The 25,927-nt window shown below is 39.7% G+C and overlaps 1 protein-coding gene across 5 annotated transcripts in view; it reads right to left on the reverse strand.

The window, feature by feature from the left end:
- Positions 1–25,927, reverse strand: part of FOXN3 (forkhead box N3) — a 306,146-nt gene that overhangs the window by 8,439 nt on the left and 271,780 nt on the right. For 3 of the 5 annotated variants that reach the window (XM_084630515.1, XM_084630516.1, XM_084630514.1), the window contains exons 5-6: positions 20,175–20,240; positions 6,668–6,776 (exon numbers count right to left, since the gene is read on the reverse strand). In XM_084630515.1, coding sequence (XP_084486641.1) covers positions 6,668–6,776; positions 20,175–20,240 — 175 coding nt within the window. The remainder of the gene's footprint in view (positions 1–6,667; positions 6,777–20,174; positions 20,241–25,927) is intronic. The other 2 variants (XM_084630517.1, XM_084630518.1) reach the window with 2 other exon arrangements.

A 25,927-nucleotide genomic window follows, 5' to 3' on the forward strand; every position in this document is an offset into this window, starting at 1 on the left:
TTTGTGAGATCCCTTTGTAACTCTTTGCTGTCTACTTAACCATCTTGAGTAGTTTTGTATTATCTGCAAATTTTGCCACCTCACTGTTTATTCATTTTTTCCGGAACATTTATAAATACGTTGACTAGGACTTGTCCCAGTACAGACCCCTGGGGCACACCACTATTTACCTCTCTCCATTCTGAAAACTTACCATTTATTCCTTTCCTTTGTTTTCTATCTTTTAACCAGTTACTGATCCATGAGAGAACCTTCCCTCTTACCCCACGACAACTTGCTTTGATAAGAGCCTTTGGTGACGGACCTTGTCAAAGGCTTTATGAAAATCTAAATTGTCCTCACAGAAAGAATGCTTTGTCTATATCAATATCAGATTTAGAGAGTTAAAAAAAATGTGGCCCTTTTCACGTTGGAGAAGGAGGCAAGTTAAATTCAACAGTCAAATATTTTTGTAAAAGGAACACCTCCTTCAGCTCCACAAAATAACTCACTATGCATAATACAGCAGGAAATGGGCCTGCAGTGCAACCTGGATATTTTTTTTTTTTTTTTGGTATTAAACAGATTGTTCTAGTAATAAACCAAATTAAGACCATCTATATGGAAATACATTCCAGCTCCTTTACGCAAACAACCTACAGTCATTCATAGATGGTGTGGGTGCATAACTCAGCTTATGTCTTGGCACCTATGCTGCATACTAAATTTATTTCTGTTCATTTAGTTATTGCTTGAATGACTGATTCAGAAAAGCAAATAAATAAAACAAACCAGCATGTGAGACAGGGACATCATTCCTTACCACCATGTTGGACTTCACAGACAAACTAGGTTTGGGCTCTAAGGCTATGTGCATACTACAGCTTATGACAGCAGAACTTATGTTGCTTAGGGGTGTAAATAAACCACCCCTGGAGCGACACTTTCCACGTGCCATTCTAGGCATTGACTGTACCCAGAAAAGATCTACAGCTGTACAATGGGAATAATGATACTGATCTCCTTTGTAAAGCACTCCGATATCTATTGAGGAACCGCACTATGTAAGAGCTAGTATGATGATGAGGGACCTGATTACCTAGGATAGAACATCTCTTCCTATACATTACCTTGACTGATTAGGTGCTTCTACAAACAGGCCCTAAATTGTGCTCTCATGAGGACTTTAGGCTGGACATTCCAATGGAAGAGGGGGAGGGGGGTCCCAGACTATGGAATTTGCTTCTTCAGGTAGTCAGAGCTTAATCTTCAAATCATCAGTCAAGCCTTTGCCTACTCTAAGGTGTGACTTGATTTTTCTGTTTACAAAAACGTTAAATGAAAGTATGTGCCTGGAGGCCAGAATGTCACTGTACGTGTTTTCAAGTGTGCTCAGATGATGCCACAGTGCTGGGGTACACTAAAATTGAATAATACAATGGTTCTCATATTGGAGACTGGAGACATTTTAAAACCTCCTACACTCTGAGCAGTATTGGTATCATATTTCACCCAGCTATTTTCTGCTGGCTCCTTGACTTGTCAGCCACAATGTGGAAAATAGTGGTGGCAAACAAGCTAAAAGTGGTGTGAATAAAGTAAATAAGAACTACTGTCAAAACACATCCAGCTACGTTCTGTTGTGGAGATTTAGCAACAGACGATGATTCATAAACTAAAATAGCATAGGATGCTTTTTTCCATTTACAGATCAGTCTGGAACAAAAGATCTATTTATGAGATTTAAGCCAAATGCACAACAACATAATGATTGTCTCCTCAATAGCTAATCTTTATTCATGTAAAGTGGTGGACGTGTCTTGATTTCAATATTTTTCAATAGGGTATTTTATTCAAACAATTCTATTCAGTCGCACCTTATTTTGTATACAAAAGGTGAAGTGATTATGTGAGATTGCTTCCTAATTTGTTCTTCCTGCAGGGAAAAGTAGGCAAGTAGATGGTAGATTGTGTACAACTGGGAAACACTGCAACCCATTCACGTCCCACATTAAAAAGCCATAGTTCAGTAAATTGCTCAACTGGATGGAATTGGTGTGAGGTAATACATCAGAAGCCAAAGTTATTTAAACGTGTTAGGTCAATGCTTAGTTAGGTTTTGGTGTCTTCCACAGAAAGGATCTTGAATAATCAATTATCCAGCTGCAAGAGCAATGGCAACACAAAATCTAACTTTTGGTGACTATAACCTGATGCTAACGGCTGTCCAAACAACAGGGCAATTTGCTGAAAGTCTTACCTCCTTGTGATCAATCCATTCTATAAAAAATCTCACCAAATGAGGGTAAATCCATCCTCATCATCGTATCTACTCATACTTCACACCTGAATATAGCCATTATATGAACAACACAACCCCATATCTCAATGTCTGTTCTTTGATCCGTTAACTTTTTACCCCCAATCGGGGAGACTGCAGATTATGTATTCCTTACGCCACCTGTTCCTAAACCGAATTTCACACCCCTTGATAATCTGTACCTTATTCCCTGATAACCAGAAACTTCTATGCTTAAATTCTGTACCATTTTCTTTTTACCTCAACATCCTCTTAATAAAATTATTTGCTTAGCGGTATCCTTCAGCCAGCCAAGGTATGTCACAGATAAGACTAAACTGTTTAGATCTGCAAACTTAAGTGCAGACAGAGAAATAATACAAAGGGATCTACAGAAATTAGATTGTAGAAAGGAAGTAACAAAACAAAAGTCAACCAGGAAGGAAAAAACCTGAAAACTGTCATGCCAAGAGAGATCATGTGGCGATTGCAGACAGATATATGCTATGACTGCACAGACATAGATAGCACGTGTGCCATTTGATATGGCAGCAAAGAAAGCTAATGCAGTTTTGGACTGAATAACCAAAGCCTGGGCAGGTAATAGCCACTCTCTAAAAGGTAGCTGTCATACTGAACCTGTAATGGGGTATTTGGTACTGGGCACTTCAACACCAAAAAGGTATTGACAGATTAGCGCATGTGGATACAAAAGCTGCACAAGTTACTGTGTGACAGAACATCCTTGAAACCATGGACATTCCCCTCAGGCTTTTCTGTGCTTTACAGTCCAGCGGATCCTTCATGAAGGCTCTTCTCTTCCACAGAGGATGGGGTGATTTCTGTCATATCAGATAGACAAGCCATTGGTTCTTTTTGGTACTTCAATAAAGTATCTTCAGATCCCTGCCCCCCGCCCACCCACCCCCTATTTTTTAAAGTCTGTGATCCTAATTAGCTCTCACAGCACTGAATGGATTTGATGTGAAAGAGAAATACAAAATCTGTATCTGTGGATAACCCAGACTATCCTAAAACAAAAGAATTAAATACATGCACTGGAATTTAAGGACACATATCATACTTTCTCATGATGCAAATCATAGTTGTGCTGAGATCAAGCTATTACAAACAACTGGCATTTCCTCACTTTTGCAGGATTGTTAAATACGCAACAGAACCTATAGCCATTGGAGCAGCCAGGAAGAGCAGTAGAAAGAACCACACATCATTTAAGAGCCAACAGAACCACATAATTTTAGAGAAGGAAAGTATCTATTAGACCCTCTACTCCATATCTTTGTGTAGAACCTGTAGCAACTCTAGGCTCTTTTCAGAGTACCAGCCATGTTAGTCTGTATCCGCAAAAAGAAAAGGAGTACTTGTGGCACCTTAGAGACTAGCAAATTTATTTGAGCATAAACTTTTGTGAGCTACAGCTCACTTCATCGGATGCATGCAGTAAGCTCTTAGAATACTGGTGTCATTTTGTTAAGATAGAATCTATGAAATTCTGAGACCAGATCATGATTCTATGATCATCTAATTTAACCTCCTGTATAATACAGACTATAGGACATTCCTGAATTAAGTCCTGTTTAAACTAGAGTACACGTTATAGAAAAAAACATCCAATCTTGATTTAAAAATTGCCAGTGACAGAAAATCAACCTCTGGAACAATTTAGCAAGGATTGTGATGAATTCCCTTCACTACTAAAAAACTGTGCTTTATTTCCATTCTAAATTTGTCTAGCTTCAACTTTTTATATCTTTGTCTGCTAGACTGAAGCCCCCATTACCAATACAGTAAAAGCTGTATTATCCGTCACTTTACCAACTATAAAGCTCTAGAACCTGGCATTTCTGATATCCCCATTAAAAGCCCAGTTGGGGTGGGGCCGGTAGGCTCCCTACCTGGCTCCGCTTGGCTCCCCGGAAACTGCAACATGTCCCTGCTGCTCCTAGGTGAAGGGATGGCCATGGGGGCTCCGTGTGCTGCCCCCACCCCGAGCGCTGCCTCCGCAGCTCCCATTGGCTGGGAACCGTGGCCAATGGGAGCTGCTGGGGTGGTGCCCGTGTGCAGAGCTGCCTGGCCGCACCTCCACCTAAGAGCAGCAGGGACATGTTGCTGCTTCTGGGGAGCTGCCCAAGGTGAGCGCTGCCCGGATCTGGCACCCCAAATCCCCTCCTGCGCCCCAACTCCTTGCCAAGCCCCCTCCCACATCCAAACTCCCTCCCAAAGCCCTGCCCCCATCCCATGCCCCAACTCCCAGCCCCCTCTCACACACAAACTCTTTAGTCTTCATTACCATTCATCAGGGTAAAGATACTATTCCACCTGCTGGAAGCAGGAACAGCAGGGGGACGGGAGGTGGTGAGCCTCTCTGAGAACAAAAAATTTAACCTATATGCTGCCCTGCATAGCATGGCAATATTGGGAGCAAAACTGTGGAAGTCTTCAAGTGGTGGTGGTGTTGGAGGGACACCGAGAAAGGACATGTTTCTTTGGAGATATCCCCTTTTTCCTCCACTAAGCTTCCTCTGATTCTGAAATAATATCCGTGTCGTTCAAGCGATAGCCATAAGTTGAAGGGGAGAATGAGCTCAGGAGCAGCCACTCTCACTTGTATGTCCTTCCTCACCATTTAGACTGGATTCTATGTTTTAAAATAATATCAATAACTAATCCCGTGGCTCTATGATCCCCTCTGGAGCAGAACAGAGGCTCTGCCTGACAGCCAGTGGCATCACTGCTGGAAGATGTGTGGGCTGCCATTCCTGGGTACGGTAGACCTTAAACAGGTGCAGACAGAGGGAAACTCTCTGTATTTCTGGTTGATGCCTCATTCAGCATAGCAGATGAAAAGATGTGGTTTAACAACAGCCCATAAACAGCCATAGGTTGTTACTGAATTAATACCTTCCTCTCTGTGCACGTTTTGTATAAAAGGGAAATAAAGGTCTCAGAGGAAAGGGAAATACTCTGTCTCCAGCTGTTGGCTGGATGAACTACACCTAAGGGTCTGGATATAAAGAGCACTTCCAGAAGCACTGACTATGAAAAGGCACAAACAACTGAGGCAATTATAATGAATTAAGCTAGTACAGTGGTTCACAAACTGTGGATTGTGACCCCATTTTAATGGGTTTGCCAGGGCTGGCGTTAGACTTGCTGCGACCCAGGGCTGAAGCCGAACCCCGACTCCACTGGGTGGGGTCAAAGGAAAGCCCAAGGGCTTTGGCCCTGGGCGGTGGGGCTCAGGTTATAGGCCCCCCCGCCCAGGGCCGAAGCCCTTGGGCTTTGGCCCTCCCACCTGTGGCAGCAGGGCTTGGACTTTGGCCCCCTCCCACCTAGGGTGGCGGGGCTTGGGTTGGTTCAGGCTTTGGTCCCCCCTCCTGGGGTCATATAATAATTTTTGTTGTCAGAAAGGGTCCTGGTGCAACAAAATTTGAGAATCCCTGATCTAGCAGTAATCACAATATTTTCCTTCATAGACTTGTAACCTCTGGCTGAGAGCCTTGATAGCAGATGATGTAGCCTGAATGGTCCTCTCCAAACCAGAATCAGCACAAATTATGGAAGTCCACCCAGGGCACCCAACTGGTAGACGGTGAAAGCATTTTTTGTAGATATTGAGAACACTGGAAGAGAAGGACAATAGCAACACACCTGGCCAAATTCTGCCATGGTGTAAAAACTCTGTTGTCTCAAGTGGAGTTAGCTTTCACGAAGTAAAGCAAACCACTGAATCAGAGCCCTTAGTATTACCAGACTTTTCTTATGCATCTTGTATTGTCCTCCCTTCTGAAGGATACGTCCTAATTTCATGGCTTAAAAACAACATTCCATTCGTGAACATTTCAAAATACTCTTGCAAGTGGACCATGCACTAAAAGAACTTCAGATTGTACATCACAAAGTTAATAATGATAGCTATAACGTTTACATACCCTCAGAATTTAAGTATTATAATTGATATTCTGGTGTCTGATATTTAACTCTAGGAAAAGATTTAGGCTAAATATTTGGCTAAATGGTTTGGTTATATATGGAAACACAACAGAACACTTGTAGCGAGAAAAAGAGCTGACAGCACTAAGCTGTCACCATAACCTGCAAATCCATTGATGAATGTACAGTCCCGCTTTTCAGAGAAGCCAGGGTGCAACAGACAGTCACTCATGAGACACTTGTCATACAAAGAATGGTGATCCAGGAGTACATGTACTAAAAAGAAAATTAAAAAGCCCACTATGTCCTCTCATCTAATCTCAGAAATAAAAACAAGTGTCAAGACTTTTGACGACAATCCTTGCATAACCAGAGTATATCCACTGTCTAATAATTAGTTTCTTTAATGCTGGTTCTGTACCTATATACTCTTACCTTACTGCAGCAGCCATGCTTCCAATAGGGTTGATTGGCAATGGCCTAACTCCTGGGAACATTCCTCTACTCAGAACACGAGTTCCATTTTGTATCACTCCAGGGGGAACTAAAAGAAAATTTTTAAACATTTAGAAAAAAATTTTAAGCAGCACTTTTGATGTTAAGCGCTTCAAAATAAAATTAGAAAACGTTAAATAAGAATGTCTAATACAGCGCTCACCTTTAAAATCTTCACAAAAACCTTTGTTCATAGTTAACATTAAAGTGCTATTCACATTATTCTATATGCGAAGTAAAGATTGCAAAATATTTAATGGCAACCACTATTAACTTGGTTCATAGAGGTCACCCTCAAATTTTCTAATTGCCATAGACAATTCCTTACACAACATCCTACAGTAAACACGAAAATTTAGGTAACATTGCAATTACTGAAGTAAAATTTATCTAAGGCAAAAATGGCAAATACTTTAGGAAGAACATATTGTAACCAAAATACAAGCCATATTATAAGCCGTTATATCCATAAGTCATAACTTTTTATCATTGTACACTATTTGAACAGTGATCTTCCATCTTCGTTAGGTCCTATCCTATTCAAGGAAAGACTAGGACACCTAATTATACAAGTACTGACTATTTGGACAACAAAGTTTCTTTGGATTTTTAGGGATTTGTAATTCAGCTGAATTCCAGACTGTGGCTTTGGACCACAAGGTTTTGTGCTAGAAGTAAGTACTTTTCATCACACTTGCGTGACGTCTACAGTCACTATTTTGAAGTAAAAATGAGAGGGGGAGGATTTCAGGGATATATTTTTGCATTCTTTCCGGCCTATATCAGGAACAAATCACGACAGCTGCAACGCTACCTCAGCTGTTCTGACCAGAAGAATATTTGAAATGACAGAACTACGGACCTGTCTACACGGACACTTTACAGCGCTGCAACTTTCTCGCTCAGGGGTGTGAAAAAACACCCTTCTGAGCGCTGCAAGTTTCAGCGCTGTAACCTGCCAGTGTAGACAGTGCACCAGTGCTGGGAGCACAGCTCCCAGCACTGGTAGCTACGCCCCTCATGGGGGTGGTTTTTTTTTTTAGAGGGCTGGGAGAGCTCTCTCCCTCTGCTATGCCGCAACTACACAAGCCACATGAAAGCGCCATGGCAGCACTTCAACTTTGCCAGTGAAGACATGCCCTCTGGCTCTGCTCACTCCCCGATGTTCTCTGAGGAGTGTCTGTACATAGTGGGCGCACAGCACTTGCTTACTCTGTGCAACTGGACCCAAGTCCTGGCTGTCTCATGCAGGATTTTAAGAGGAGGTTCTTACTCCCCATTATGTGCCATCAAAAGCACATAGTGCAAGTCGCCATCGAGTCATTATCATTTAAATTGCAAAACTAGATATTCTGCATGCAAATTGATCAAAAGCACTTGAGGTATTTTCAAATCAACAGGGAAAACTACTCCAGATTTCACTTTGTGCACGTGTGTGTGGACGGTGGGGGTGTATTTTCAATAGCAACAACAATCCGTTACAATATTGGCACCACAACTGGGGCCATCTCAGAATGGAACAGTAGCCTTTACCAATCTAAGTTTGTCTCTCAGTAAAGTATCCCTATTTAGCCCTGATTTTTCTTTTTCTCATCACTTTTCCTTTAAAAAGTCATTTTCCCATTACCCTCCCAAAGATGTGGATAGATTCATTCAATTGCCAGTATTATTATTGTGCATGTCCTCTAACTGCTTTTTATTTTTAAAGACCTTTCATTTAATTCTAATTGAAGGGAGACTGGCAATCTAAAAATAAAATACTCTTCAAAAGAAACATTTATTACTATTGCCAGCGTATGTCAACATTTTCAGAAGTAGATGCCTAAAGTTAGGCACCTAAATATATACTTAGGCACTTAAACTAAAGTGACCTGATTTTCTTAGGTACTGAGCATTAACTGTTCCTGTTGACTTCAAGCTATGGTCCTATCCCATCTTGACTACCATCTCCTCCTAAATGGCATCCTGATTCTCACCCTGCTTCAACTCCAAACCACACAGAACATTGCTGTGAAAATAATCTTTTCCCTTCTGCTTAGAGCATGTTAATCCCTAATCAAATCCTGTCACTGGCTTCTACCCACCTTTGGTTTTTAGCACTTCTGGACAACAGGTCACTTATATGTACATGTCCAAACATAGCTTTCGGTGACTAACTTTAGGCTGGAAGTTGACTTTCAGTTATTTAACTGAAATAATTTTAAAAAGTTACTTTTTGCTATTTATGCTGTTCTACTTTTTGCACACACACCCCCCCAACGTAGGAAAATCAATGAAGTCAGTTTCCCTGCATAATCGTTTTCGCGTCCAGATTCTAGTGCTCCAATGTTTAGGTTGCAAACACTGCAATTGAATGTTTATTTGTTTAAAACAACTGTTGGGATTTTACAAAAGCAAGCTTGCTTTTACACAATGTAAAATTTTGGACCAAATCTGTGTAAACAGTGCCTATTTAAAGGGGCCTGAATATCAGTGAAGTATAATATACGTAAGTAATATAAGACTAGTAGAGTAAAGCTCAAGGAAAATTCAGGTATAAGATTAGGAAAAAACCCAAAAGAGCAACATAGCCTGAAGCAACAGATAAAACTGTCACATATCAACATGGCTTTTCGAGAAGGAGTGTGGATACACAGTATAGGAGAGGGGTGCATATTATGCGGTACTGTTTTTTTAAATGCAAAGTCCCCTTCACTTCAGAGCAATAAATTCTATAATATCAACAATCCTTTGAATGAAGCTTCCCAAGGACAACAGCCTGAAGGGATATGGAGGAATTTGTGATTTATGTTAATGAGTTACAAGTGTTGCCTAAAGAACTTCAAGAAACTTCCCAAGGCCAACATACTGGCAATTCAAATAAAACAAGGGGAAAAAATCAGCACCCAACTCTTCCTTCCTTGCTCCACCTCTGTTCAGATCTGCAAGCTCAGTGTCACATCCAATGAGTGAGCTGTAGCTCACGAAAGCTTATGCTCAAATAAATTTGTTTGTCTCTAAGGTGCCACAAGTACTCCTTTTCTTTTTGCAAATACAGACTAACACGGCTGCTACTCTGAAACCTGACATTCTCTCCTCTCACTCCTTTCCTTTTCCTATCCCCTCATATCCAGCCCACTGAAAAACCCTGTTTCTGTCTTTACACCCTTGAAAATCACTCAATTCCTCCCCAGTCGTATGGCTAAAATCGTGGTCCTCTCTCACTCTGAGTATTCCAAGCTCTTTTGTTGCCCAGTTCTCATCTTGCTCCACTGTAAGCCATACAAAATAATGCTATGAAGAGCTTTTTTTTGTCTCCTGCCTCTCAGATCATGATTCTCCTAATCAAATCCCTTCAATAGCTTATACTCCACTTCTGTATCAAGCTCAAGACTCTGTGTCTCAGATGGTAGGTTCTGCCTAACCCAACCTCTGCTTACATTTCTGCTCTCATGAATATCTCCCTCCCCCGTCCCAACCTTTCATGTCTTCCTCTTAATTGTTCTCTTCATATCTATACCCCTTCTCATCTCATCGTCTTCTATGCTGACCATTTGGAACAGTGTGAAACCCATTTAGAAACGTGAAAGATGCAAAATAAAATCCTGCTATCCTTTGAGAAACGTCACCCCGGAAGCAATATTGCTCTCTCTTTAGGCCCGGCTCCCTGTTTGCAGCCCATTTCTTTCCCCACCATTGCCAGTTTTGTTACGCTTGGGTTTAATAAAGGATCTGATCCTGAAAAGTCTTCAGCAAGACTACTTGCCTGAGTATGGAAAAGATCCAGGGACCTTATCTTTAATTTAAAATATGCAGTAGCTGGTATATTGAAAACATCATCATTCCAAATTCAATCATCATTTACTTCAGGTTACATTAATTATGTCATTGCTGCCAATGCCTTTGTTTCACAATACTTTCTGAATTGTCACGTAACAGCATCACTACGTAACTGTCCAGGTGATATCAACATACAAGATACCCGAAAGGTTGGGTGGAACAGAGCAATAGGGACTGGGGGGAGGGGAGGAAGCAATAACGAGCCAAAGCCATAATGAAAACACATATTTTCACTGGTTGAATTGGTGTTAATGGATTTCTGAGCCTCTGATTTAAAAAAAAAAAAAAAAAAAAAAAAGAATGAACCACCTCATGGTAGAAGTTCTTGATTGATAGGTAATCCATTCAGCCCATATGCTAGGATGGTTTTCTGTTGCATATTTTGTATTACTTGCTCCTATCTTCTTTAAAGATCCGGTTATGAAAGTAACATTTCACACTGCACCAATACTCTTATTTCCAATACCAAGTAACACTCCAAAAATATTTTTAAACTGAATGATTCATATTTGAAAACTGAAAGTCCAATAGTTTGAAAATTCAGAATTGCTCTGCCCTAACTTCAGTAATTCGGGCATTGTTTTCTTACTTAGATGGCTCACAACCTGGTCCTTAACACCCAAAGCACAAGGGAGAAGGAGGGCACAAGGACCCCTTTACAAACTCCATCCTGACTGCCTGCATTATGTGAGGGTGAAGATAGCAGGAACACCACCCCGCTCCCTGGGCTGATGGGTGAGGTCTGAGTGGGAGTTTCCCCCAACCCCAGCCAATACGCTGTCCAGCACAGCTGCACGGAGGAAGTAATCTGTGTCAGGTATAGGTCTGGTGTAGGGTACTTCCACCCCGAGGATGGGGAACCAGAAAGAAGAGTGTGACTGAGCGGGACTGCTCGAAGAGCAACAATTGAGCCATAGTAAAAACAACACACTGTATTTACATAGTATCTTGCACGTAAGGACCTACTTGTTCTTTACAAATATTAATTAATTAAGCATAAACTTATTCCCCCTCCCCTCCCCCAACCTGAGATCAGTATTATTCTCATTTTACAGATGGGTGATCCAAGGAAGTGATTTAGGGCTTGTCTCCATTTACAGTGCAATAGTGGCAGCTGCTACATAGTTATGCCAATGTAAGTTGGTAGTGTAGACCAAGACTGTGTCTAGGTCACACAGTCAGTCTCTGGCAATCAGGAGTAACGTTCTATGGTTCTGAATCCCCATTGTCAATCCTGCTTTAACTAACATAACACGCCGCCTCCTGACAGACATTTTTAAAGTAATCTCCCCTCTTTCTGTGCAAATGACTAAAGAACTTTGTTATGTTAGAGACACACTGCTAAGGAAACTCAACCACATATATATTTTTCCCCTTTAAGATGTTTTTTCTTCTTCATAAACAGCTGTCTTAGAGAAATTCCAGACGCTGGAACAATAAGATGTGTACATGTCTTTCACTATTCAGCTTTCGCCATTATTTTGTACTGACACAGATATTGGACCTGATTCTTCTCACGTACACCAGTGTAAATCAAGAGGTACTGCCACTGAAGTTAACAGAGTTAATATTTGTATGTGTGGAGAATCAGGGCCATGACCCCGAAGCCAGCTCTAAAAATTCACCCTCCGCTTCTTCTCAATATGGGACAGATTCTGATCTCAACGGTGTAATACAATGAATTTTAAATGGAGTTGCTCCTAATTTATACCAGTGTGAGTAAAATCAGGTCCTCTCCATAGCAATTATTCCATAGTTACCCTTCCTTGCTTTTATCAAGATTTCCAATGATCAACTGGAGAGAGAAACAATGCATCTAATGAAAAAAATATAAAAACCATAACTCTGAAATTGTGTGGGGAAAAAAGTTTTAACTTGTTACACTTCCCTGCAAGTTTTTGTATTACAATATAACCCACAATAAAGTGACTACCACACTGCTATACACAGAGAACATTTATAATACTAATCCATAAGGATCTGATACAAACCCACAAATCAAAGAAAGTCAAAACTTGGGCTGCAAGATAGAAGTCAGAGATGGAAGAAAGCTACTAAGTCATGCAGCCACCCCTCGGTCAATGCAGGATTGTTCCTTGTGATACATACTCTAGCACATGGTACAGTTTAGTTTTGAAAGCTGCAAGAAATATGGCTTCCTTTATCCCTTCCCTTAATAGATAATGTCCATAACCTTGTATTTTGCTGACAGGAAAAGAGTTCATCTCTACTGTACTTAAGCATCCCACCTAAACTTAAGTATTTCACAGCAACCAGAAAACCACTCATAGGGCACAGAAAAGATGAGGTCCCTGCCCTGAAGAGTTTACCCTTTTAACATCAGAACTAGACACAGGGAGTGTGAGTAATAAAGAGAGGGGTGAAAAAAGGACAAGGAACATGCAGTGCATAGAATCACCCACCATACAGCGACCACAGCAGCATCCAGCTAAATAAACTAAGGAATTGAAATTCATGTTTCAAACATTATGGCATGGAAGTTACAATAAACCATGCTCAGCCCTGAGATGGTATTTAAAATCAGGGACCTTAAAAAGGAGAAAGTATTAAAGGCAAACATTTTCCACATTCCATTTGGGAGATGGGTGCGTGTTTTATTAACTCTTCTAGCTCAAGGTAAATAGCTCTCTTCACTAGACTGAATGCACAGTTTTTAGAGCACTAATAAACTTACCAAACTAAGCTTATCTGCCTGATAGAGAAAGTCTGTTTTTAAAGTGAACATTAAACGATACAGGTATTCTGCAAGAGCAGATTTGTCTTCATGTCTCCTTTGGTATCATGGGACACAGGCTTTCAGGCAGAGGCTGTCCTTCCTGACCCATCTCTTGTACCACAAAAGAGATGGATATAAAACAGAGATATAGGCCTTCTCCTAATGGATGTCAATTTTTGCCTTCATCTGCTAATTTCTTTTCCATTTCAGTGTCTGCCACAGCACCTTAGCTCAGGCTACAGACATGGAAAGTAGGGAAATGTCTGTGATGTGCAAGGCATAAGACATCAGTGGTTGCCACAAGCAAACGTTATTTGCTTAATATGCCACACTACTGACTTGCCTCATCTTACATTAGTGATGAATTTGGCCCCATCTTCCTAATTTCTTCCATTTTGCTCCTCAGGGATAAGCTTGCAACCTCTTAATCACATAGGTTAGGTTTACATTGCAACAGGGGCAGCACATGTAGACATAACTGAGCTAGCTTTGATCAAGCTAGCTTTTTAAAAATAGTATCCCTGGTGGTATGGACTAGCTGCCCGAGTTCATACCTAGGGTTCTAGTGGGACTATACTCTGGCAACTAGCCCTTTTTGCCACCCATGCCACTGTGGTTACATTGCTACTCTTAGCAAGCTAGCTCCATCAAAGCTAGCTCAGGTATGCCTACGCATGCGGCCATCACACCTCCTGATTGTTGCGTAGACATACCCATAATCTTACTACCCTAAGACCACGCCAAGCCCAAACTTCCCCATTAGGCTGCATAATTTTAACTCCTCTCCCTGCTCCCATTTGGCAGCTTAAGCGAATCTCTGGGCTTGTCTAAACTGCCCCAAAGTTCCAACTACTGGAGCATGAACAGCAGGGCGCACCAAAGTGCTGCACTGTAACTGACCCATGTGCACACTGTGGGCAAAGACTAAAAAGTTCCTGGTTCACTTAATGTAATCCTTTTTGAAGAGGACTATATTAATGGAAACTAGGAACCTTTTAGTTCACACCAGCAGCGTCCACATGGGGAAGTTATAGAACAGCACTTTGCTGCGCTTGGCTATCCAGGCTCCCGTAGGCCGAACTATGGTGTAGCGTAGACATAGCCTCTGTTGCCACTTAATCCCAGACACGTACTCTCACATTTATGAGAAAACTTTATAAAACTATGCAACCTCTGCAACCTTCTGCCATGTAAGGGGTGGGGTAGGAGGTGGGAAACCGCAGATCTATAAGCATCATTCTGTAGTAAATAGGCAAAGGGGGGAATGCATTTCAGGTACATTGAAATGTTTTGTTTTGACAAAACTGAAATGTTCTACTCCAGTTCCTACTTTTTTCATTTTATATTTTACAATATACAAATTTTAAAAACCGAAACAAAAGTAACTTTGAAACAGAAAATGGAAATGTTCCTTACCAAAATGCTTTTTATTCCATTTTAATTTCAAATTGAGTTTTAAAAGTAGCACATTTCTGCAACATGTGCTGTTTCAGTGAATCAGTATTTTCCGATTGAAAAACATTCTGTCAGAATAAATTCCCAGCCAGCTTTACTATTTATTGTTTGTTTACAAGAGGTAACGATAGGGCATTGTGGTTATCAGGTTTCATAGAGTAAAGATGTATCAAGATAGCAGCTCTTTCCATTTACCCATCAGTCCAAGTGCAGAATTTCTTCTAGTGATTTTTATTTTACGTTTATACCTGCATCGAGCCATTCTTGAAAACAGGTCTTCCATTTCCACAATCACTTGGCCTGGATCGAACAGTAAATTACACTGGGAAGCAAATTTTAGGTCAATGAGGAAAAAAGTCAGACCTCATTAAGCATTTTATTTTAATTTAATATAAGCAAAAAGACAGTTAATGGGATCGTGGTCCCTTAAGTGCCTAAATCCTTTTTGAAAATGAAATTTAGGCTCCTAAATTAGTAAAGTGTTGCAACACTGCCGGTTGCAATGCCTAAATACCTTTACAAATCTGTGCCTACGTGTCCTGAGAGAAAACTAAAAACATTTTCCAAAGCAGAAAAAGGGCAACTGACAGTCCCCCACCCCATAGTTTTATACAAAGAAAACACCAAAAATCCTTTCCTAAGGACCCAAAGAACTCCTTCCTCACCACGCTTCTCAGTACTCTGCAAATCCCACCCAAAACAACAGGCTTTGTAGAGTGCCCTGAAGGTCAGCAGATTCAAGCTATTTTGAAACAAAGATGTTGGAAAGTGAGGAGGCATTTTCAGAGTTGAGGGGACCCTCATGTAGAAAGGTCCAGCCTTCAGTTCCCTGGTTAACACTTGCATTCTCTCTAGCAAATCATTGTTTGCATTTGTGCTGTTAAACTGTAGTTCAGCAAGGTGCTTAAGTGCATGTGTAACTGCAGCTATGCAAGTAATCCCACAGTGATCAATGGAACCACTTATATGCTTAAAATTACATACTTGCTTAACTACCTTGCTGAACCAGGACCTTTTGGAATTAAGACCAGGATCCCTACTATGATGCTTGAACTATGGTGCTTGAACTATTAGTTTCACTAGTTGCAGCAATAAATTGATGTGTGCGCTACTCCCTCTAGTTCTTCTGTCCTCTAAAGCAACTGTTTCAAGGAATGATTTCACCCATTATTATTATTATTAACTGTAAAGTATTAATATGTTATACATATATAGTAATTTTTGTCGGAGGCTCTCCAAACACATTGCAAAGAAGTAGAAAAACTATGGTACAGCAAAGCAAGGTTAAGTGATATGCCCAAGGTCACACAGAATGGCAGAACAACAAATTACAGTTTGCCAAAGATTACAACAGAAGTTCCTAACTCAGAAGCCTTTACTCTGCTACTTGGGGAAGCTACATAGCCTAGTGAATGGAAACTGTACAAGGCCAGAATGATCAATCACGAAAGGCTTGTAAGTGGTTTCTAATAAAGATATTTATCATTCACATAGCTCCTTATGACTTCAAAGGAAGCTAAGGTGCAGAGAGGCTAACAGGCAACACTAAGGCACAGAGACAAAGTGACTTGCCACAGGTGACCTAGCAAGCCAACATGTATCCTCAAGTTACAAACATAAACCTAAATATTGGTCATGATGGAAATAAATACATGAATTTGTATTAAAATATTAAGTTCCAACGTATTTGTGACTTGTGATAATTACTATTACTTCTTAAGGAAGTGTTTTGCGTAAATCTTTACAAAATTCTGTAAAATACAATACTTAATTCTGTATATTATGTATGCCAACTAGAATACATAATAGCTTAAAACCGTATTTTTCCACTGTCTTTCTGAACATTATTGTAGCAGCTTTCATGCTTTGCTCTGAGTGCGAGCCTGGATGTATGTTTCAATAGAGTTTGTACCTGCTGGCTCCCCCGTTTTTTGTGTTTGTTTGTTTGAATTAAAAATCTGAAGTGATTTACCATGGTACTTTATTGGAAAATTTTAAATGGTTCAAGAATGCATTTGACAGGGTGTCAATAATTGACTATAACTGTATTATTTTCAAGCTTTTGGCGTCAATTGTGATCAATTTTATGAGATTCTATAACGTAACCTCCCCCACAAAAAATAATCTAAATTATGAAGAGGTTTATATATTAGTTTTTAAGTGACAGTGAAAATACAGTGAGGCTGGGTGTAAATGGTGAATAGAGGCAGCATAGGATTAGGTGCCATTTAACGTAAGAGCAAAAGTCAATATTAAAATGCATCTGTGGCTTTCAGCAGCACTTGGCATATGCGTATCGATTTTTAAATGGTAATTTTTAAATATAAAAATTCTGTAACAATGCAGGAACGATTTGCTCTGTCTTTGGCTTTCTTGGTGTAGGTGAGGAGGTACTTTCCACCAGAGATGAACGTGAACTCAGACTACTAATTTCTGACAGCAAAGCCGAGGTTACTCTACAAAAATAAAGCTTAAAACACGATTGTGAAACGTGGCTGTGGGCAAACATTTTTTTTCTTCTGTTCATACACTCCAGAATAAAACTATGTCCTGGAAAAGCAGGATTTAAGCTTGGTAGATACCTGAAACATGGTTAGAATATGTTGTTTTTTTCTGTCCATGCAGGTATGAATTAAAGTACGGTATCTGGTTTGCCCACAACTATGATTCACAATCATGTTTAGACGTTGTTATTTTTGTAGTGCAGGCAGGGCTTGGTTGAACTGAAGATTTAAATTCACTGACTTATCACATTTTTAGATTGCGAAATTACTCTTGGCTCCTGACTGTCTTCAGCCGCTCATCTTTGTTGTGAAAGCAGCTGCCACACCTGCAGTCAAACATGCTCAGCTACTGAAAACATTTTCAACAGTCAGTTATCATCAGTTGTGGTCAAACTGCACATAATGCCCCTTCCACTTTCTACCAAATACCGAAAGGCACATTGTTCAACCCAGGGCATTTTTCAGCTGCGATTTGAATACACCCATGATACTGTAACCTAACACTGCAGATTGAGTCCTAAATCTTCAAGGGTTCTGATAACATCAGCATGTTTTCTTCACTGATGATTTATGGCTTGATTTACAATCTGTTACAGTTGGCAACAGAAGTAGAGTCTGAAATGTGGGCTTCTGTAGGACAATCGGGATTGCTGTGAAATTTTTCTCTCTCATTACCTTCTATTTGAAAATAAGTCAGAAGTTTTTTCATGCAGTAGTTTCTCAATGTGCACTAGATATTATCTGAGGTAAGTTGCCTAAGATTTTCCTAATATGGTAAACAGGCAGGGCCCCCTGAAATTCACAGAACAGGTTATCCCACCTTCCTAATTTTACATTTACAGAGAGATAACATAGCAATAATATTTTATCTAAAGGATCAATGATGGGTTAACACTTTTTGTTGCCCATCCCACTTAGCCTATTCCACCTAAGTCACTAGTTTTTAGCTAGAGATTACATTCCAGCCTGAGAGCCATCATTATTTGCTGATATCTTTGAAGTTGGCAGGGTGGACAGAGCTGTGATGTTTTCACTCTTTTCTCTTATATTCTTCTCTCTCTCTATATGTCCGTGTTTGAACTGAGTAACTTGCAGGATAGGTGGGGTGGATTGGTGGGAGGAGAATCTGGTACATTCCAACAAGGTAAGAAACTGGCTTTTCAGAAGTATCTTTATAAACTAAGGTTTCAGAGTAGCAGCCGTGTTAGTCTGTATTCGCAAAAAGAAAAGGAGGACTTGTGGCACCTTAGAGACTAACCAATTTATTAGAGCATAAGCTTTCGTGAGCTACAGCTCACTTTCTGAGGAAGTGAGCTGTAGCTCACGAAAGCTTATGCTCTAATAAATTGGTTAGTCTCTAAGGTGCCACAAGTCCTCCTTTTCTTTTTATAAACTAAGTTATCCCTAGCCAAATGATTTATTGCTATTTATAGTGGATGTGCCAGAGACCCCTGGGCCCCAAACCTACTTCCACTCAAACATTTTGAAGAGTAACTTACTATGTCCCCATTCCCTTGCCATTGGCCTATCCCTTACTCCACTCTCACTTTCCCGTTATTCTGTAATTTAGTACATCATGTTCAGTTTGCTCTTTTCTTTATGTCCATCTCCTCCTTCTCTTTCCTTGTGTTATCTTCTCTACTTCTTCTTCCCACGTTCTTCATCTCTTCCTTCTGCTCTTGCTCTCTCTCCTCATATCCCACCAATTCTCTTTTCTAACTGATCCCCTCAGTGTCCTCTCCTCTGCTGCTTCTCTCAGCCCATTCTTTCCACTAATCCCAAATGCCACATCCCTTGATAAAATCTCTCCCTTTCACCATGTACACTTCCCTCCCCCTTCCAATGACATTCTCAGCCTCATCCCATGGGATGAACCAGAATGGGAGTGAGGTCAAATCTGTTTTTCTCTGGGGAGAGGAGTTTCTTGGAGGAGATTCTCAGCAGATCCTTCTCCCATGGGATTTCGAAGAAGGCTGACAATGGCGCCCCCCAAAGCTCTCCTTGGCTGTGCAGGGAATGCTTTGGATTCTGACTGGTTCTCTTCCCCAGACAGAGCAAGGAAGTGCTGACCAAGGCTTCCCTTACAGTTCTTATTTGGTCACGTGAGCTAAACCAATGTCAGGGAAGCTAGCCAGGCTTCATAACGGCTGTAGGTAAATTCTGTCTTTATATTTAAAGCTGTGAATTGCTTGGTATTACTGCCCGTCATGCTGACCAATACTGTCCCATTGTTTCCTTGTACTCCCCCATCTCTATCAGTCGTCTTTAGTCTTATACTTAGATTGTAAGGTCTTTGGGAGCAGGGACCATCTTTTTGTCCCATGTTTGTAAGGCACCTAACACAATGGGTTCCTAGCCTCAAACAATAAAAAATTATCACAATATCTGTGGGTCCAGCTGGAGAATGACAGGGACCTATGGGCAGGAAGCCAAAATTTGCCAGATTTCCTGGAGCCTGCGTAGGGCCCTGGCACTGCATATCACACAGGCAAAATGCGAAGTATGCATGCAAGAAAGGATGTGAAATAGTGTCCAACTGACTAGAAAACATCCAGGTGGCCTCAATCACACACATGATGGAGTCAAATCAAAGCAAAATGAAAACAAAAAGTATGTATCCTTCGTCTCTTTCTCAACTTCTGGTGGTTACCCCAGGTCTTATCTCACTTGTCCCACATCACTAAATTATATGTATTTAATGAATAACAATAATCTTATCTCTAACACAGAGATATAAAATTGTTATTCATGTAATAGTGGATATTATATTTCACAAAAAATAAAATAATATTTAGTGTAAAGTAGTGTCTACAAGGGAATTATATTTCTCCATTAGATCCTCCTTTTTTGTCTGGTATGCTGTATACTTATAAAAAGAGAATGTTAACTTTACATGTCTATGGTGCTATATGCTATAGAAATATCTACTCACAACCTGCTTGTATCTCAGGGGGAGTATTCAAAAGCATCATGGCAGTGGCAGCATCAATGTCAGGATCTGGAAAAATCAACCAATAAATACATTATTTACAACTGGGCTAATCTTGTTTTTACCCCCCTGCTAGACCGAATCTCTGCATTGAAAAGGAATAAAGATTAAAGTATCCAAGACGTTATTTTGGAAAATTCCAACATGTGATCAAACTTGCACATGATCCCAAAACTACTGTTAAGTCAACTACACTGAAATATATTTGTCACTGTACTGTATATGTTTGTGTGCACGGTGTGTTCTGTTATTCCTCTCAAGCTTGCTATTTAATTCTGGTGAGGAGTATTTAGTAGGGCTGTCAATGAATCGCAGCTAACTCACGCGATTAACTCAAAAACATTAATCGTGATTAAAAAAATTAATCACAATTAATCAGAGTTAAACAATAGAATACCAATTGAAATTTATTAACTATTTTGGATGTTTTTCTACATTTTTATATGTATTGTATTCTGTGTTGTAATTGAAATAAAAGTTGATTACAAATATTTGCACAGTGAAAGATAAACAAAATAAATAGTATTTTTCATTTCACCTCATACAAGTACGGTAGTGCAATCTCTGTGTCGTGAGAGTGCAATTTACAAATGTAGACTTTTTTGGTTACATAATTGCACTCAAAAACAAAACAATGTAAAACTTCAGAGCATACAAGTCCACTCAGTCCTACTTCTTGTTCAGCCAATCACTACGACATTTATGGGAGATAATGCTGACCTCTTCTTATTTACAATGTCAACAGAAAGCGAGAACAGGCATTTGCATGGCACTTTTGTAGCCAGCATTGCAAGGTATTTACATACCAGATATACTAAACATTTGTATGCCCCTTCATGCTTTGGCCACCATTCCAGAGGACATGCTTTCATGTTGATGATGCTCGTTAAAAGAATAATGCATTAATTAAATTAGTGACTGAACTCCTTGGGGGAGAACTGTATGTCCCCTGCTCTGTTTTACCTGGATTCTGCAATATATTTCATATTATAGCAGTCTCGGATGATGACCCAGCACATGTTGTTCATTTTAAGAACACTTTCACTGCAGATTTGACGAAATGCAAAGAAGGTACCAATGTGAGATTTGTAGATAGCTACAGCACCCGACCCAAGGTTTAAGAATCTGAAGTGCCTTCCAAAATTTGAGCGGGACAAGGTGTGGAGCATGCTTTCAAAAGTCTTAAAAGAGCAACACTCAGATGAGCAAACTACAGAACCCAAACCACCAAAAAACAAAATCAACCTTTTGCTGGTGGAATCTGACTCAGATGATGAAAATGAACATGCGTTGGCCTGCACTGCTTTGGATGGTTATCAAGCAGAACATGTCATCAGCATGGACACGCATGTCCGCTGAAAATGTGGTTGAAGCATGTAGGGACATATGAATCTTTAGCGCATCTGACATGCAAATATCTTGCTCCGCCGGCTACAACAATGCTATGAGAATGCCTGTTCTCATTTTCAGGTGACATTGTAAACAAGAAGTGGGCAGCATTATCTCCTGCAAATATAAACAAACTTGTTTGTCTGAGTAATTGCCTGAACAAGAAGACAGACTGAATGGACTTGCAGGCTCTGAAGTTTTACATTGTTTTATTTTTGAATGCAGTTATGTTCTGTACATAATTTTGTATTTGTAAGTTCAACTTTCATTATAAAGAGATTGCACAACAGTATTTGTATTACGTGGATTGAAAAATACTATTTCTTTTGTTTTTTTACAATGCAGATATTTGTAATAAAAATATAAAGTGAGCACTGTACACTTTGTATTCTGTGTTGTAATTGAAATCAATATATTTGAAAATGTAGAAAACATCCAAAAATATTTAAATAAATGGTATTCTATTATTTTAAGAGTGCGATAAATCGCACGATTAATTTTTTTAATCGCACGATTAATTAAGATTAATTAATTAATTTTTTTTAATTGTTTAACAGCCCTAGTATTTAGGTTTCATTACTAATGCACTGTGCAAGAAGTAGTCATTTCATGAGTTGTAGTCACTGTATTGGGATGAGTTACTAGCACAGTGGAGAGTGTCAAGAACAGTTGCATGGAATCAGACACAAAGATGACATTCGGTCATTTTCATATGTCAATAAGAATTTAAATTATTATTGTGAGAAAGCATTAGAAGCAAAAACCTCTAAAATCAGGGAAAACAAAACCAGTGTTTCATTGAAGGTACCTAAGTGATTTGCATTCATACCTATTGTTACTTTTAATATAAGCAAAAATTGTTACTTGGCTGCTGTTATTCGTAAATTGGTTTCTGAATCCATCATGAGCCATCCGTTGACAGATGGCAAGTTATGGAAACAGAATAAAATATGATCCTTTTATAACTATATTCACTTGCTTCAGACGCAGCAGCAAGGCTGCTATGGAAATGGAGGTAGCCATGACAACAGTAAACAACCCAAGAGTGGCCACTGAATAAGCTGAAAAGAACATCTGCCCCAGCAAAGCGTCCCAGCTGCCCTGGGGCGAAACTTGCTAATCGTGCAGTGATGCTGTGTGACAGAGAAAGCCGCCTATGCGATGTCCAAATAAATGAAGTGTGCAATTGAAGCAGACATAAAAACCCACGCCCTTGCCGATTGCTGCCTCTGCATTGCTAAACTGAATGACTAATGAGCTCATTAAAACACACACACACACACACACACAACTTGTCAGTATTTATACTAAATTACATACCAAAAAATTCAATTTACTGCTAATAGCTTAATGGTACTCTATATTGGGTATTATGTTGGAAAATACTTTTTACTGTTAAAAAATACATTTTTCATACTTTTGTGTGTGTTGTTCTATTTCCAGGGGAGTAATGTGTTGTAGTAGAAAGTTCTACAAGCTATTCATAATACAAATCATGCAGTGTAAAAGATTTTAATGTCTAAGCAAAAAATAAATTAACTCCACCTACAGAGAAAAAGAATTTGATTCCAGCTTGAGTATATAATATTGTATTGTAAATAGCTATAACAACTTCTTACATGACAATATTTAATACACGATTGCTGTAACAGTAAACTCAACAAATGCAGAATCGGTTACAAGAAGTTTTTGCACCAGTTTGGTTGTCCCTCTGTTCTGACTTGCACAGATGCCAATGTACAGAAGGCAGGTGCTGAACTTCCGATCACATCAACATGTTCTAATGCCAAGGATTACTCCTAGTACACTTCTCATAAGAGAGTTCACAAGCTCACATTCGTTATTAACTCTGGAAACAGGTCAAAGGCAGAGTTCTTCCCAAAAATCAGCATTGATTGACGCTGAACTGTTTGGAAATGGTGGTTGAAACTTTTTCACATCCCCGTGGGTAGAATAGTGTGTTTAATGCACCACATTTTACAGGATCAAGTTCATTTACTGCAAATCAAATATTGTTTTCTTTAGCTTGACTAAAAAGGGAGAATGTCCAGAGGAGATTCATATTTAAAATAGAACGATCTTACCTGTGTTAAACAGTAGTTTAGAAAACAACATTGAAAGAATGTTAGTAGTCCAATATACTTTGTTACTATTCACGTATCCAGTTTTAGCCTTTGTTTATAGGCTGTTCCTGTATGATTTTAGTTTCTTGTTTTCTTAATTTAGATGATGTTCCAGTGTTTGGGTAGAAAAGACTGTGGGGAAATGATAATCTTTTCCAGAGAAATTAAACACAAAAATACACCATGGAAACATTTATAAACAACCCCTACATTGTGGGTCTACATTGATGTGGCCATCATATCTTGAAAGTTTTATGTCTTACGATTTGACAGTTCTACAGGAACAACTGTGGTTTTGTAATCACTTGGACACTAATCAGAACTGGTTATAACAAACATGGTGTGTCCACAGCAGCTATTTTCCACAACATAAGCAAGATTCAGATATGTCCACACCTGCTATGCTGTCTAGCCATGTTTGTGTCTTGCACTTTTGAAAAATCTGGGAAGCTATCCCACGCCTCAGCAGGGGACAGTCCCTAAAGACATGCACACAGGGTGGCATCAGCAACATAAGGGACAATGCACTTTGGGATATTATGCTGAGCAGAGAAGTGGGCCAAAGTTAGGGACTGGATAAACGGGGCAGAGGCCTCATCTGTACTATTAAAGAAAAAAAAAGCATCGAAGACTTGTTACAAGAAGAAAACCACATGGCAGCCTAGGCCACAGGCACAGAAAAGGGCAACACACTGATAGGTGCCAAACATGGCACTACCTGGCTAGAAAGTTGGAGTACAGACAGCACCATAATGCAAACTGAAAGTTGAAGGGCAAGTTCATGCTGTAATGCCAAAGCGACTCTTAGCGATGTACCTGTCAAGCATTCATGGTTCACAACATGGAGGTTTTTAGAAAGGGGGAGAACAGAATGGTAGTCAGAAAAATGCCTTTATTCAGTGCTTTACTTTGGCTATAAAAATCAAAGTTTAAACGGGCATATTTTGATCACTCTTTAGTGCTAGAAAAGGAGAAACCAGAATAGGCAACTACAGACAGCGAGGGAGATTCACAAGGTGGAAGTAGAAGAAATCCTTCCAAATGGAAAAGGACAGGGAGCAGAGGAAGGACAAGCTGGTGGGTGCTATAAAGAGCATGAGGAAGAAATCAAAATGACCTCAGAACCAAAGTCCTCAAAAAGGCAACAGCAAAAGCTATTGGCAAATAGATCAGCTGTAGTTTGTTCTCCGAATATGTATTTGGTGTGTATGCACTACAGTATGCAGTGTACTATGTAATATCCACACTACAATCCTAAATCTAAGGGTTGGCTCCTCATTCTTTGAAAGCGCTGCAAATGCTATCAAGAAGGTAGCTGAAAGCAGCGACAGACCGTAAGCAGTTACAGTAGAGCACATAATAGTCTGAAGGGACATAGTCTAAATGGGGCAGAGGTGGTACATAATTTGGATATACTGTAGTTGTAATTCTGCTACTAAACTTTATCCAGCACTGCATTCAAGAGTGAAGATTCCTTTGACAAGTCAAAGGCAAAACACATACACGCACATACAAAATGAAGAGTTTTAAACCCATAACAGAACTGCTGTACTTCAGACTCAGGCCCTAATTCTGCAAAGTGCTGAATTATGTGCTTAACTCTAAACACTAAGTGGTTCCACTAAAATTAACTATGTGCTTAAGTGCTTTGTTGAATCAGGGCGTTGGTTATTTTTTCAGCTATGTTTGTGGCTAAGGTTCACTTAAAAAAAAGTACGTACAGATCGGAACGTGTTCTGCACAGTAATACAGAATGGTCAAGTAATGAGCATGAAATATCTTGGCACAGAATTGGTCACAAAAAGCCAGAAAGCCAGAGGGTAACCCTCAGTGGTAGACTGTTTATTCAAGAAGTGACAAAAAATAATTAAAAACAAAAGGTGGCACCTGAGAAACCCCAATGTGCCAGCTGTCCATCTATTATGTTGTTCTGATCTTTGGTTTACAGTTTCACACAGAAGGAAAAAAACACTTTACCTTAAAATTATTGGTTTATTATTTGTAATAGAGTTTTTTTATTTCAAATTCTTTGGCCACTGAATGAAAACAGTCCAGGCCTGCCAAAATGCTAGTTCTTCCCTCATCATTAAAACATACTATAAAAACTACAGTAACAAAATTAAAAAGGGTCTATATTGCTTCAAAATATAATTCCTAACAAAATTATAGTAGATTTATTTCAAT

This window comes from Lepidochelys olivacea (assembly GCF_965140295.1).
Source record: "Lepidochelys olivacea isolate rLepOli2 genome assembly, chromosome: 6".
In the NCBI taxonomy this organism is placed as follows: Eukaryota; Metazoa; Chordata; order Testudines; family Cheloniidae; genus Lepidochelys; species Lepidochelys olivacea.